General features: G+C 39.9%; 1 protein-coding gene and 1 non-coding gene across 4 annotated transcripts in view; one reads left to right on the forward strand and one right to left on the reverse strand.

Annotated features, from left to right (window-relative positions):
• ECI2 (enoyl-CoA delta isomerase 2) overlaps positions 1 to 7,368 on the forward strand; it is a 38,665-nt gene extending 31,297 nt beyond the window's left edge. For all 3 annotated transcript variants that reach the window (XM_075921312.2, XM_075921311.2, XM_075921310.2), the window contains exons 7-10: positions 757 to 877; positions 3,249 to 3,338; positions 5,404 to 5,547; positions 6,732 to 7,368. In XM_075921312.2, the coding sequence (XP_075777427.1) occupies positions 757 to 877; positions 3,249 to 3,338; positions 5,404 to 5,547; positions 6,732 to 6,887 (511 nt within the window). In that variant the 3' untranslated portion in view covers positions 6,888 to 7,368. The remainder of the gene's footprint in view (positions 1 to 756; positions 878 to 3,248; positions 3,339 to 5,403; positions 5,548 to 6,731) is intronic.
• Positions 7,176 to 13,694, reverse strand: part of LOC112543990 (uncharacterized) — a 29,063-nt gene continuing 22,544 nt past the window's right edge. The window contains exon 3 of the transcript XR_012901673.2: positions 7,176 to 7,313. This is a non-coding gene — a transcript (uncharacterized LOC112543990). The remainder of the gene's footprint in view (positions 7,314 to 13,694) is intronic.

Genomic DNA, 13,694 nt, shown 5'->3' on the forward strand with positions numbered 1-13,694 from the left:
ATGACTGTCTCAAAAATAGAAATGGAATGGCTGGGGAGAAAAGGAAAGCTATTAAACAATGATGTGGTGCCTGTTAGAGATGTGAAAGGTTACCAGGTTACCTTTCCCACAGGGGGCACACCGCAGATAGGGACTGCTCTTGTCCAGAGAAGCCTTTGTCCACAGCAGGCCCAGGTGCCCAGTAGACAGGAACTAATCCAGTGTCTGGAGCAGCATCTGTCTGCAGGGAGTCTAGGCACCCTACAGGCCGGAGCTACCTCAACAGGGGCTGAACCAGGAACCAGCAGCAGCCCCAACCCCCACATTGGGGCTAGGAGCCAGCGGAGCCAGCCTCAGTGGGTGCTGGGGGCAGGAGCCTGGTTGGTTTTAGTCAGTTAACATTAGGCTAACCTAATATTTAACTGATTAACTGGGATTTTACATCCCTACTTCCTGTCCTTCTTAGCTTGTCTCCTGGGGACAATTAGAACTAGAACCTGGTTTTGAATAGAGGGCATTTTCCTAATTTGATTAGCAGTTCACATTTTAATAAAGTAGCACTGAGCAATCATATGAATCTTAGCTGGAGAGGAAGAGTAGATATTTAATGTAGATTCTATATTCTTTGTTAATGGGAGATGTAGAAAACCATGTTTCCTATTACAACATTACACAAACTGTGTATTTATAACTAGCCTTATGTTTTGCAAAAATACTTGTCTTCCTCGTCAAAAGTTTATAGGTCATTCTGACAAATTCTGCTCTTACCTTCTTCAGGGACTTTGTCAGCCACTTTATTGATTTCCCTAAGCCATTGATTGCAGTGGTGAATGGTCCAGCTGTTGGAATCTCTGTAACTCTTCTTGGGCTCTTTGACATTGTGTATGCTACTGACAGGGTAAGTAAACTGCATGGCTGATCTCAATTCAGTGTTTGTAAATCCCTGTCTACACTAGACATCTGTGGGAATGAAATTTACTCAGATTTGTAAGTACTGGTTTGTAGCAGTGCAGCCCATCTGTAGCATTGGTTTGCACCGGTGTAACTAAACTGATGTTCTTACACTCATGACGTTTCTCTGTAGATATAGTCTATAATTTGAACACTGTCAAGAGCAATGGGATTCAATATGAGCTCTAGTGAAGAAAGTCATTACATGTTGGCACAGTAAAGGGAAAGATGATGTGAAATTATGCTTTTAATGAGTTTGATAACTATTAGGCCATTTTTAACCAACAATTTTCAATTCCATCAGAGAACTGAAATGCAATAAAATGACAGCTTTTCTTTAATCAGATTAGAGATGACTGAGAGATCATATTTACTATACAAAGAGCCATGCTAAAGCTTGATGAAAATTCATGCAGAATAGATTATCATACAAAATAAGAAGTATCGTATAATTGCTGTAAATTATTCTTTAATACTCCTACACAATGTTCTCAGAGATCATGAGGCCCATTTGGTCATTCCTCAAACAAAATATATTATTTCTGTGCTACCCCCTTAAATACCTAGTGTGGAACAGAGAATTCTGTTGTTTTGTTGTTTATCTGGGTTACTGTTCTCTCTGCTGAGGAAGCTGTAGCAATAAACCTTGAATTGCCAGATTCCTTTGCTGAACTTCCCCAATAAAAAATCTGTTAAACATTAAAAGGGGAAAAGATGCATTGTTACCATCTCATATTGGATATTGTACAGAAAGTAAGAGTCCTGTGGTGGTGCTATGAGCTGTGTCCAGATTTTATATGAGTAGAAGATAATTTTTAAACTGAATGTGATACCCTATATCAATAAAATGAGAGATAGTCACTCAGATTTACACGGCTGGTTATCTAATGATACAGAAGATTCAGACTCCGATAGAAAAGAAGTCTTTAGGAGCAAAATGAATCCACGTTGTATCCGAGGCAATCCTCAGACACAAAAACTCTACAGTATTTTTTTAAGACCACCTATCACATCCTAACCTAAAAAAGGTAATCCTTAATGTATACCTGCATTTATATCTATTAAACTTTTTTCTGCCAGTCTGTTGGAATAGTAGTTCATCATTCTAAGACTCTATATGCTGTATGTGCAATTTAGTATACAGTACATATCTTTTTTTTAAAAAGAAACCTTTTTAAAATTTGCCTCACTGTACAACTGTTTGTAATAGAGGTGCTCCACCTTTATTAGTATGGTGGTATTGGAAACTTGGCAGGAACTTGCGATTAATATTCAATTTGCACATACAGTTATGTATTTAAAATAGGAAATACTCTGTGACATCCATCAGTTCGGCTTTTTTTTTTTTTTTTACTGTTAATGAGTTTTAACTTGACAGTAGTTTAGGGTTTCATAACTACTTTATTAAATTGTCTAAGCCAAGGTTTCAAGTGTGAAATAGAATTTAAGCAGGGAGAAAAAAGTGCCATTATCCTTTACATAGAGATTATTTGTTTTGCTGTAAATTAAAAACTGTTGTGTTCAGAAGTGATATTTGCGTATCTATTTATATTACATGCCAATTTAACTTCTGAAGGAAATGTATATAAATATTCTGTATGGAAAAGTGTTGCACATACATATTAGAAACAATGAGTAGTCCTATGGCATCTTAGAAACTAACCAAAATATATAGAATTGTGAGCTTTCGTGGATAACACCCACTTCATCAGATGAATTAGACTCCAACAGTGTGATCTTCAACTATGATCTAGTTATTCCCAGCCCTGGTTACTACTTTTCTAGGCTATGTCCTACTCCCTTCTTCCCTCTGGCACCTCTGGCTTTATCTCCTATCCAACCTTCCTCTGCTTCCTGTGGCTACTTCCCTCTTTGTCCTCTTGCCTGGAACCTGTAATCTCTAAGAAAGCACCGTCATGACAGAAGGTGATTACAGGCTGTTTCTCCTTGCCAACCGCCTCTCCCTTCTGTTCTCAGCATCTTAGCTTTATAAGAGCCCTACCTCTTCCTGCCCAGGTGAACTTCACCCTTAATTAAGCTTTATTGATCCCTAGCTCCCCTCTAGATACAGCCTGTGTGGTTAGTTGGCCCATCTAACCTACCTTAATCTCTTTAAGATTTGCGTGGGTAAACTCCTTGTCACACCATGGTGTTTAATTGTGTTTGAAACCCTATAAAGGTAATGGGTCGAATTAAGCTCTGTGGCCAACTCCATTGTAGTCAAGACTTTAACATAAAGACTAGTATTTTTCTTCTATTTCAAATAATAAATGTAATGTTTGATTTCTCACTTTAAAGCTGGATTTACTCTTTAATAGGCCACATTTCACACCCCATTTAGTGAACTTGGTCAGAGTCCAGAAGGATGTTCTTCTTACATGTTTCCAAAGATAATGGGCTTACCCAAGGTAAGAGAATATAAATCAGTACTTTAACTTGATACTTTCTACCTACATTTACTGAACTCCAGTTTTTCTCAGTAGTGTCACCCAGCTACATGAGCGAGAAAGGTAACTCAGGGAGAGTTGCTTAAATGGAGCCCAATCTTATTGTATTTTGTACTCTGATTATTAAAACTTTCATTTTTTAAATAGGAAGAAAAGTAGTCAAATAGTGTCACTGTGAGCACTAAAGCAGACAAATGAATATCAAAACTAAAGAAAAAATCCACTGCCAGATATGCATAACTTTTTTTTTCTCTGCCACCCTGCCCACTTGTCAGGAAGGTGATTACACTAAAAGCACCCCTCTATGGAACATAAGCAGGCAGCAGTAGTTGTAGGTAATGCTCAGTCTTTGGGAAAACTATATTTTCAGTCTTTTTCTTCGTTTAGTTATAAAGCAGCTTTGTCACAGATTTCAGAATCATTCTGTGCTACCTCTTGATGCCTGAGTTATTTTTTAGTTTTCTAGCCACAAAAATGTGTATTTCTCTCTTCTGAGCCTGCAGTAGGAATAAAAAAAAATCCAGTAAAACAGCTTAAATGTACTCTATCAAAATAGACAGTTTTATTTTCCTATTATAATTGATAATTCTGTATAGCTGTTATTTAGGTATACCATAATAATTCTGGCAGTTTAAAATACCTATATCATGTATGTATTGCTTTTATATTAACAAAATGTCTCAATGTAAATTACGATGAGTTTGTATAGCACACAGGGAAATAGGTGCTTTGTAGTTACTAGGAAGACAAGGTTGATCTCTTCAACAATTTACAGAATGCCAGTTCCTGGAGAATTTAGAATAACTGATGTCCCCACTCTGGCACTTCGAGTACAGGAAGTGGGGGCCCATAAGATACTTTAAAAATACCTTGTCTCTGTAGGCATCTTCTTAAAAACTCCCCAAGGTTACAGATTCCCTCACCTTAGATGGTACGCTGCCACCACCCAAGTGCAAAACCCCTTTTTCTGAATCTAGGAAGACTGACTTGGGAACTTCTTTCCATGGGGTACCCTAAGCTCTTTTACCCTCCTTCAGGAGAGAGCTTGAAAACAAAGTATAATTTCTAATAGCTGACCTCTCAGTCTCAGGCACGTGTACGTAGACATTCCTGCTTTGTAGGACACGGGAATCAGACTAGAGCCTTAAAGGTGGTGGGTTTTTCTTTTTTAATGCACAAAACAAAAGCATAGTTGGTAAAGCATACATAGTTTCCAGGTGTTACAGAGCAACTGAGGAACCAGATTAAAACACAGAGAATGGCTTCTCTGGGTTTCAGCTTCAGTTACACTGTATGTTTGGGAGCACATGAACTCAGGACAGAGGAATTTAACCAAACAACAAAACTTGATTGCATCTTAACTAAAACATTCCCTGTCTACTAACATCTGTAATTCCAAGGTTGTCCTTTTCTAGTCAAGGGTAACCTTGCCTGGTTCAATTAATCTTTTTTTCCCCCCAGCTCCTAGTTTGAACACACAAGAACTTCAGGAAGCAGATTTCCTTTGAATTCAGATCTTAAAACTTTCTTCCCATTGGTTCTCCTGACTCCCTGCGAACACTTCCTGGATACCCACTGTTCTGGGTTTAACCCTTCAATTCCTGAATGCTGAGATGCTTAGAAAAGGGTAGTATCCCTCCCATGTATCACAACTGAATAACTAATAGCTTTGACTTTTAGGATGATTTTTGAGGGGACGGCCCTTCCTGTGCCAGATTCTCTGTACTTTTTGAGAAGATGCCTACAGAGAAAAGGTATTTTTAAAGTCTCTTATGGGCCCCCACTTTCTGTACTCGAAGCGCCAGATTGGGGACATCTTCATAATGGTCTAGAAAGGATGCAACTTCCCAATGAATACCTGTGGCTAAATCCTTTTCAGAGAACAAATTAACAGGCAACATTAAGCTTCCTTTTCTACTATGAATAAGAAGAATACGAACTTGAGGGTTATGTTTATCTAGTTTTCTTTTTCGTTTCTCAATTTTTGTGCTTTATTAGATTGACCGCTTTTCTTTCTTTCATTTAGGCAAATGAGATGCTTCTTTTCAACAGAAAGGTGACAGCAAGGGAAGCATGTACCTGGGGACTTGTGACTGAAGTTTTCCCTGACAAGACTTTTGAAAAGGAAGTTTGGATAAGACTTAAAGCTTATGCAAATCTCCCCAAAAATGTTAGTATTTAAAAATTGTGTATATGTATCTTGTAAGAGTCCCTGCTCTTCTCTGAGCAGACACAATAGCAGGTATTATGCAGAGCTCAGACTTAGTCTCTAAAGGTATGTCTACACTACCCCGCTAGTTCGAACTAGCGGGGTAATGTAGGCATACCGCACTTGCAAATGAAGCCCGGGATTTGAATTTCCCGGGCTTCATTTGCATAAGCGGGGAGCCGCCATTTTTAAAACTCCGCTGGTTCGAACCCCGTGCAGCGCGGCTACACGGGGCTCGAACTAGGTAGTTCGGACTAGGCTTCCTATTCCGAACTACCGGTACACCCCTAAGGGTGCATCTACACTGTAACCATAGCTCAAAATAAACTGTGCAATTTGAGGTACGCAAAGCGCATAACTTATTTCAAAATATGGTGCTGTCTACACAGCACTTATTTCTAAATACATCGCAATTCTGAAACATCCCTTACTCCTCATGGAATGAGATTTACAGGGACGTTGGAATCGCAAGCCTGTTACGCATCTTTTGAGTGTGCCTGTTACTTCGAAATGTAATAGCTATTTCGAGATACCTCCGGTTATTGTTGTAACTTTTTAAAAATTTATTTAGTAGTTATAAATTTGCTACAGCTACTGTAGCAAATATTCTTTGTACTAAGTTAACAGGAGTTGGGGGCGCTCAGCACCTTCAACAGTGGATTATTAAACAAACTAACAAATAACCTACGGGAAAAATTCAGAATCTCTGTACACTCAATTTCTCTTCCCAAAAGAAAATAATCCACATCTGCCGTCCATCTCTCTTTTGACTTTTTTTGGAATGTGTAGACAGACATAGCTCATGCCAGACTATATTGGAGCTACAGGTAGTCTTAACATATTTCCAGTTCACACTTGTGTCCACCTGTGTAGATATTGATGAGATGGTTTATTGTTCCTTCTGAAACCACACCCTACTAAGTAGTTTTAGCAGCAATCTGTGGGAAATCGCACATTTAAATTAAAAATCTTACTGAAATACAATTCAGGTTTAGATACTTCACAATTCAGGTTTAGATACTTCACATTAAGTGTTTCTCACATATTCCTCAATTCAGCAGTCTGAAGAGTTAGTCTGGAATAACATAGCTTGTACTGTGTGTGCCTCACTAATTGTGAGCTTTTGGGTTGTTTTTGTTTTTCAGTCGTTGGCACTATCAAAGCAGTTAATACGAGGTGTGGAAAAGGAGATGCTGCATAAAGTTAACTGTCAAGAGTGTGAACGCCTCAAAGAAAGGTGGTTATCTGATGAATGCATGAATGCTGTTCTGAAGTTCTTTGAGAAGAAATCAAAACTCTAATTTTTATTGTTGATGAAGATCAAACTCCGGAAGCTCATCTGTTTATCCACATTGATGGGATTTTAATAAGTGACTACTCTTTCTGGAGTAAATCCAAGTTGTGCCTTTTTATCGATGTTCATTATTACTGTATTGTATAGAAACAAGTTCATAAAAACATTTTAATAACTTGTATGTTTTATCTTTCTGTGGACTGACATCTTGTAGTCAGACATGAATTCGTGATGCCAAACACATTGGATCCTTCTGCCCGGGTTGTTGGCTGGGAAAGCATTGATTGCTTTACATGCTGAAATAATATCTTTGAATATAACTACAGCTGTTTGTCTTCCTGAAAGAGTCATGGATTCAATAGCACCGAATCTTGATAGTTCTTGGATAACTGAGTTATAGTCATACGATGCTAACATGTTTCTTTTTATCCATCTAATAGAGAAAAGGAAATATTGTATAAGTATAAAATTAAAAAAAGTTACTCAGTCTTGCAGCTCATTATTGCTTTGGTAAAATGACATGAAGGGAAAAGGCCCTATGATTTTAATTCCCTGGGGGAGTTTTTTGGTTGGTTGGTGGGTTTGTTACCTTCTTTCTTGGCCTTCCAAGTGAATACTGCTCTTTAAAAGGTGTTCATCTGGCAGACATTGTGGTGATCTTCTAGTTTTATATTTATTTCCAACATTAGAAATAACCTCTTGCCTAAGACTGGAGCGCTAAAAAGCTTGACATTTAGATTATTTCTTTAAATGCTAAAGGCTCAAATTTGATATTTTCAACAGAGAATAGAAAAAGTGATTGTACTTCTTCATATTATCATGATAGCACATCCTGCATTAAAAGCTGCTGGTCTCGCAGAGCTCAGCATATGATTGTGGGCAATTCTTCCATGTCTGTGACATATGGACACTGCTGAATCCACACTTTAGGTTAAACTATTGTATAGTCAGCCACATGCCTCATTCTGGTTGTCCAGACTAGGACAGACTCCCTAGCCCTATACTTATCAGTAGCTGTGTGAGAATAACTTTGTCAATAACTTTTGCAGGCCCCGAACAGCTCATTCAACTTGAGTATGTTCAGGAAAGATATAATTATAAAACTGTCTGATGGCATGTTGAAGCTATCTTAATTCCTTCTATTCAAGAATTGCACCTTAAATCACATTTCATAGAGGGTGAAAAGCACTTAATTTAGGTCCGAAATGTTGTTTTTCAAAGGGAATTACAAATCCAAAATACAATAGAAAATGTTATAAATTAAAAAATGGGGCCAAGATTTTGTCCATTAGCTTCTTTTTAAGTTAATGGGTGCTTTACCATGTATTTAGAACAAATCGGTTTCTTGATGGGTGTTGAAATTATATACAACAGCACTGAGCTGTCTCGTGAGATTCAGAGAAACTATTTTTAGTTTTAGGACATAAGATGAATAAAGTGCAAACATCAACAAGCTTTTAATTATTGTGACATGCCAACAAAATGTAGGCTGCCATTCTACATCCTTGCACATCTCCCTCTATACTTGGTAAAAACACACAAGCTAGGCCTACTGGCCTTACCAACCTCTTGTTAGTTTATCATAACCATAACGCCATAAATATACTGAACCAAATTCATCCCTGATGTATCCCCATTGCCTTCAGTGGAAATATAATGGGGATGAATTTGGTCTGTTTTAGTGTTATCAAAATATGTGGAAAAGAACATGGAGAAGAGCGAAATAGAGAAGTCCTGCTAATTTATCATAAATTTCACTTTAAATTAAAAAAAAAAAAAGAAAAAACACTGCAGACAAGGGAATTTAAAAGACAAGAAAGCTGCCTTTATGCATAACTAAAATTAAAAGTACTTAATAATAAACCTGATGTAATTAGTCTTTGACAAGCAACTGCAAAGTTTTCTATTATGTCAGTCTTGACCACATGTGTAGGAACTGATGATGACTAATGGGCATTAATAAATTATTGTAATATAAAAAATGCAGTTAAAAAGAACTGAAGCAAAAGAAGAGTGCTCTTTCTCTTTTTGTTTTATCCCCCATTCCCAGCTGAGCAATCCAGAGCCAAATTCATCATCAACCTAGCAATAGTTTCTGGAGGGAAAGCAAAATTGATTGCTAAAGCCAGAGTGTGTTAGAGCTGCTAACCTTTTGCAAATAAGTGTAACTGACAGCTAATTACATATTGCATCTTAGAGAGATCTATTATAAAACCAGTCGCATGAAGAGTCTCTAGGTTCTCCAACAGAAATAACACGGAACCATCTGTATATGCCCCAGAAAATTTGTTGGCTGCAGGTGTCCTGGCTCATCACAATTCCATTGACTTATTCAGGGATCATAGGATTTGAAAGGAGCTTGCAAAGACTGGTAAGTCAAATGCTTGAACTGCTTTCTTGCAGATATCTGCATGAGGCTACCCCAGCATTTTTCTAATATGAAGTGGTCACTTTTTTGATATGCTTACTAGAATGGAACAGAGTAGCACAATGGGGAAAACTGCATATATGTGCCAACATTCATTTTGAGGAAACTAGACACAGCCTGTAAAGTCTAATGCAAAAGGTTATTTTTATATTAAAAGTCATCAAGCCAAATGCAGCAGGAAGCTGTAACTGAAATATTGATGCAGCTTTTTAGAGTGTAGATAGGTATGTTTTTGGCCTCATGTTTGCTTTTTATTTACCAAAAAAAGACAATCCAGTTGTGTTTCCAACATTTACATACCTGAAGCTCCAGGTTCTGATTGTTACCCGATACCTAAGCTAAGAAGTGTATCAATCACATGAATTTCAGTTTAGTGGATCTTGAGCTTGGGGCTTTGCAGTCAGGTTGTTGGAAAACCCTTCTGATCCTAAAGAAGCTGGTTGTACCAGCTTCCAGCACAGCAGATCTGATGATACCTCCATGGCAGCGTTTCCCAAACTATGGGCCACGGCCCCAGTACTGGGCCACAGGAAAAAACTATTGGGCCTCAGCATGGTTGCCAGAGTGTTCTGCGCTCCCGGAGCGCCCGTGTGGCGCCGGGTCCCCCAAGCCCTCGGCCGGCCTGGGCGGAGTCTGCAGCCGGTTGTTCCGGCTCCCGGCAGAGTCCTAGCTAGGGGAGGGCCGGCCACCGGAAGCAGCACTGGACGGGGGAATCGGGGTGGGGCAGGGAGATTGGGGGGGCCGGTGGAAGCAGGGCTGCCAGGGGGCACGAGGTCAGGGGTAGAGAGCTGGCCGGGGAAGATGGGGTGGGGGAGGGAAGCGGCCGCTGGAAGCAGGGCTGGATGCGCGCAGCGGGGCTGGCCAAGGGAGATTGGGAGGAGAAGCAGGGGAGAACTGGCTGTCCGGGAGGGGGTTGGGGGAAGGGGGGAAGCAGGGAGGGGTGAGTGAATTGGCTGGCAGGGAGCGGGACTGACCCAGCCATATGCAGATCTCGGGGCGCTGCCCCTCTTTAACCTCCCCCGCAAAGCACGAGTTAGTCTGGCCCAGGGATTCTATTGTTCCCCCCCACACACACACACCCTCAAATAGTTGCGAAGTGTCTGGCTGGTAGACACACTCATGTAGCCTGAGCACATTTACCAGCCAGGCAGTTTGAAACTACAAACTGATACATTTAGTAATAATAAAACGTACCTAATGAGAAAATGCCAGACGTGTTATATGTCTGGTATTTTCTCAGTTTGTATTTTATGTGTTTATATTTTTGGACTACAAAAAACAGTACTGGAAAAAAAAAGGGTTCCAACTAAAGTAAAAAGTTTGGGAAACCCTGGTCTAGCCAGCTTTCTGTCTGTCTTATAGTCCATTTTATCCAATCCATATTCCTTAACTTGCTGGCAAGAATATTGTGGGTGACCATATCAAAAGCTTTGCTAAAGCTGGCACTGGGGGTTTTGGGAGGACCAGAAACAACTTATTTGAATATTCATTTGATTAATGAATATGCAGATGAATGTTACCGGTTCTCCAAAAGTTCGTGTATGGATTTACTGGTCCCCATGTCAAAAAGTTTGGGAACCCCTGCTCCATGGCATCTATACCTCTCAAACCAGGAGAATCAGGAAGTCTGCAGGTAAGGATGTAGACATTTTCATGTACTGTATGCTAAGTAATATCATGAAGGATTCCATGTTTCTAAAACTAAACCAACAGTATTCAGAAAACTACTCAAATACTGAAGCTACCATTCTAGCCATGTGCATAAGAAGTGTATTTGTGGTGCCTCCACCACAGGTTTTCCTCCTGCAACCTGTGCTCTTCCCTCCAAGTTCCATACAGTTTGCTACATCTTTCCTTTAACAATTTTTGTTGTCTTTTGTGCAAGCAAGCGTTTCCTGGGGTCAGAGATTACTAGTACGTAATAAGTCTCTCAGACCTTCAAGTGTGCTAGTCTTCAAATCTGTCTCCCACTTTGTCTGTGTAATGACTTTGCAGAGAACGTGCTCATTGATGCCTTCATTCAGTTAACCAACATCCTATATGCCTGTGCATTGCTCATATATCTTATTTCCTTTGACTTTCCATCAGAGATGTCTATACATCCTACAGGTCCTGGCCTTGGCCCCTATTGTCTGCGACTGTTCAGCAGTTCTCTTCAGTTTCATCTCTGCTATTGTTCTGAATCTGTATCTACCTCCCACTGCAACTTGAACTGTTGCCTTTTGCGCTGTATGGCTATTTGATGGTTAGACCTAGAGCTGCTCACCTGTACATAGTGGCCTCAGGTCTTTGGGGCTACGTCTAAACTGTGGGGCTATTTCAGGATACCGGAAGTATCCCGAAATAGCAATTCTGTGTCTTTAAATGCACTTGCTATTTCAAAATATATTCTGAAATCACAGGTGTGCTATTCTGGCGTTCCTGTAACCCTCACTCCATGAGGGTTAAGGGACCTGTCAGAATGATGCTTTATTTTGAGGTAAGGGTGCTGTGTAGACTCACTCTGGCTCCTTTGTAGTGATGAATTGCCTACTTAGATTGGCATGCTTGTAACGGCTGTTGTGTACTGTCCGTTCTGCTGGGCTATAGCAAAGTATCCCTTATGTGAAGCAGGTCTTGATTCACCAACCAATCAGTCTCTATGTTGGGATATTAATTCACTCCTGGGAATGTGTATTTCAATAGTCCAACATTGAACATTTTTTTCAAGAAAGATGTGGAGAAATTGGAGAAGGTCCAGAGAAGAGCAACAAAAATGCTTAAAGGTCTAGAGAATATGACCTATGAAGGAAGACTGAAAGAACTGGGCTTGTTTAGTTTGGAAAGGATAAGACTGAGAAGGGACAGGATAGTGGCTTTCAGGTCTCTAAAAGGGTATCGCAAGGAGGAGGGAGAAAAATTGTTCTCCTTGGCCTCTGAGGATAGAACAAGAAGTACTGTAATAGGCTTAAACTGCAGCAAGGGAGGTTTAGGTTGGACTTTAGGAAAAACTTCCTAACTGTCAGGATGGTTAAACACTAGAGTAAGTTGCCAAGGGAGATTGTGGAATCTCCATTTCTGTAGATATTTAAGAACAGGTTAAATAGACATCTATCAGGGATGGTCTAAGCAGTACTGGGTCCTGCCAAGAAGACAGGATTGGTTTCGATGACCTCTTGAGGTCCCTTCCAGTTCTAGTGATCTATGATTGCCAGGTAGGGATCCTTTTATGTCTGGTTTGCCTCCGCCATTGGTTTCTTGGCTGTAGTTAATGTCAACTCTGACTTTGTTGCTTTGTGGGAAATGCCGACTCTGCCTTCTTGTTATTCAGAGGGAAGCTATCTTGTGCTCAGATTCTCATTTGGTGCTGAATTACCTGAAGTCTGCTCCAGTAAGCATAGTGTCAGATATACCATATCTTGCAAAATGGACCTTCTGTTGCTGGATCATAGTTCTTGCTGGAATCTTCTAGATAGTCCATCTCTCAGAAGCTAGCATTAAAATTTCCTATGACCATGCAGTTCCTGTCATTAAAAGGAAACAGGTCTATTGCAACCTTTCCCTATAGTTGGGTTGGAATTTCATGAGTCTTTCTGTTGATCACGACACTCTTTGTATACCTCACCCTGTTCCATGTATGCTCCCAATTGGACATTCATACTTGGCCAATATATTTTGGCATTTATTGCACATATTAAATTATAATGAATTCCAAATGTGCTGGTCTGTGGCAGTCAGGACATTTCCTGCCTTCTCAGGCATGTTTATACCCCAGGTGTGAAGTGTGTATGCATGCTATGTCGGCTCTTGAATCTGTTAGGATTACAGTTTGGTCCCCTTTGAACAAAATCTTGTCTTGCTCAGCCCTCACCTGAGAGTAGAGAGTAAACTCTTGAAGGCATTTCCTGTTTGTGATCTGCTTAATCCTCAAGTCTAAAAGGTTTTGTTGCCAGTAAAAACCCATTCTGTTCAGTACTTTAATTGATTCCTTGGAACCTCCCATCGGAGATATGACAGTATTGTACGTTGTAGCATGATGAGAGATTCTATCTTCAGTTCCACCAAGTTGAGAGATGACTTTCAGGTGGAAACAATTTATTGGAGCAGGAACTACAATATATCTGAACAGACTGGGAAGGCCATTTGTAATGTGCCTAGTCTGGAATCAATAGTTCCAAATCTTCTGGTCCACGGCAGTCAAGTTGATGTGACCAGCAACCTGACTGCCATGGACCAGAAGATTTAGAATTCATTCTAGCCAAGAACAAGGTCTTAAAAAAATCAGAGTGGAAATCGCCTTTAAAGATGTGGCTCAAGTGAGACAAATGTGTTGTAGGCAATTAGTTTGCCATGCACAAGTTGTCCTGCTTTCAGGACCAGAAACGTTAATATATATGCATGCTGTGG

This window comes from Pelodiscus sinensis, chromosome 2 (assembly GCF_052426305.1).
Source record: "Pelodiscus sinensis isolate ZL-2025 chromosome 2, ASM5242630v1, whole genome shotgun sequence".
Taxonomy (NCBI): Eukaryota; Metazoa; Chordata; order Testudines; family Trionychidae; genus Pelodiscus; species Pelodiscus sinensis.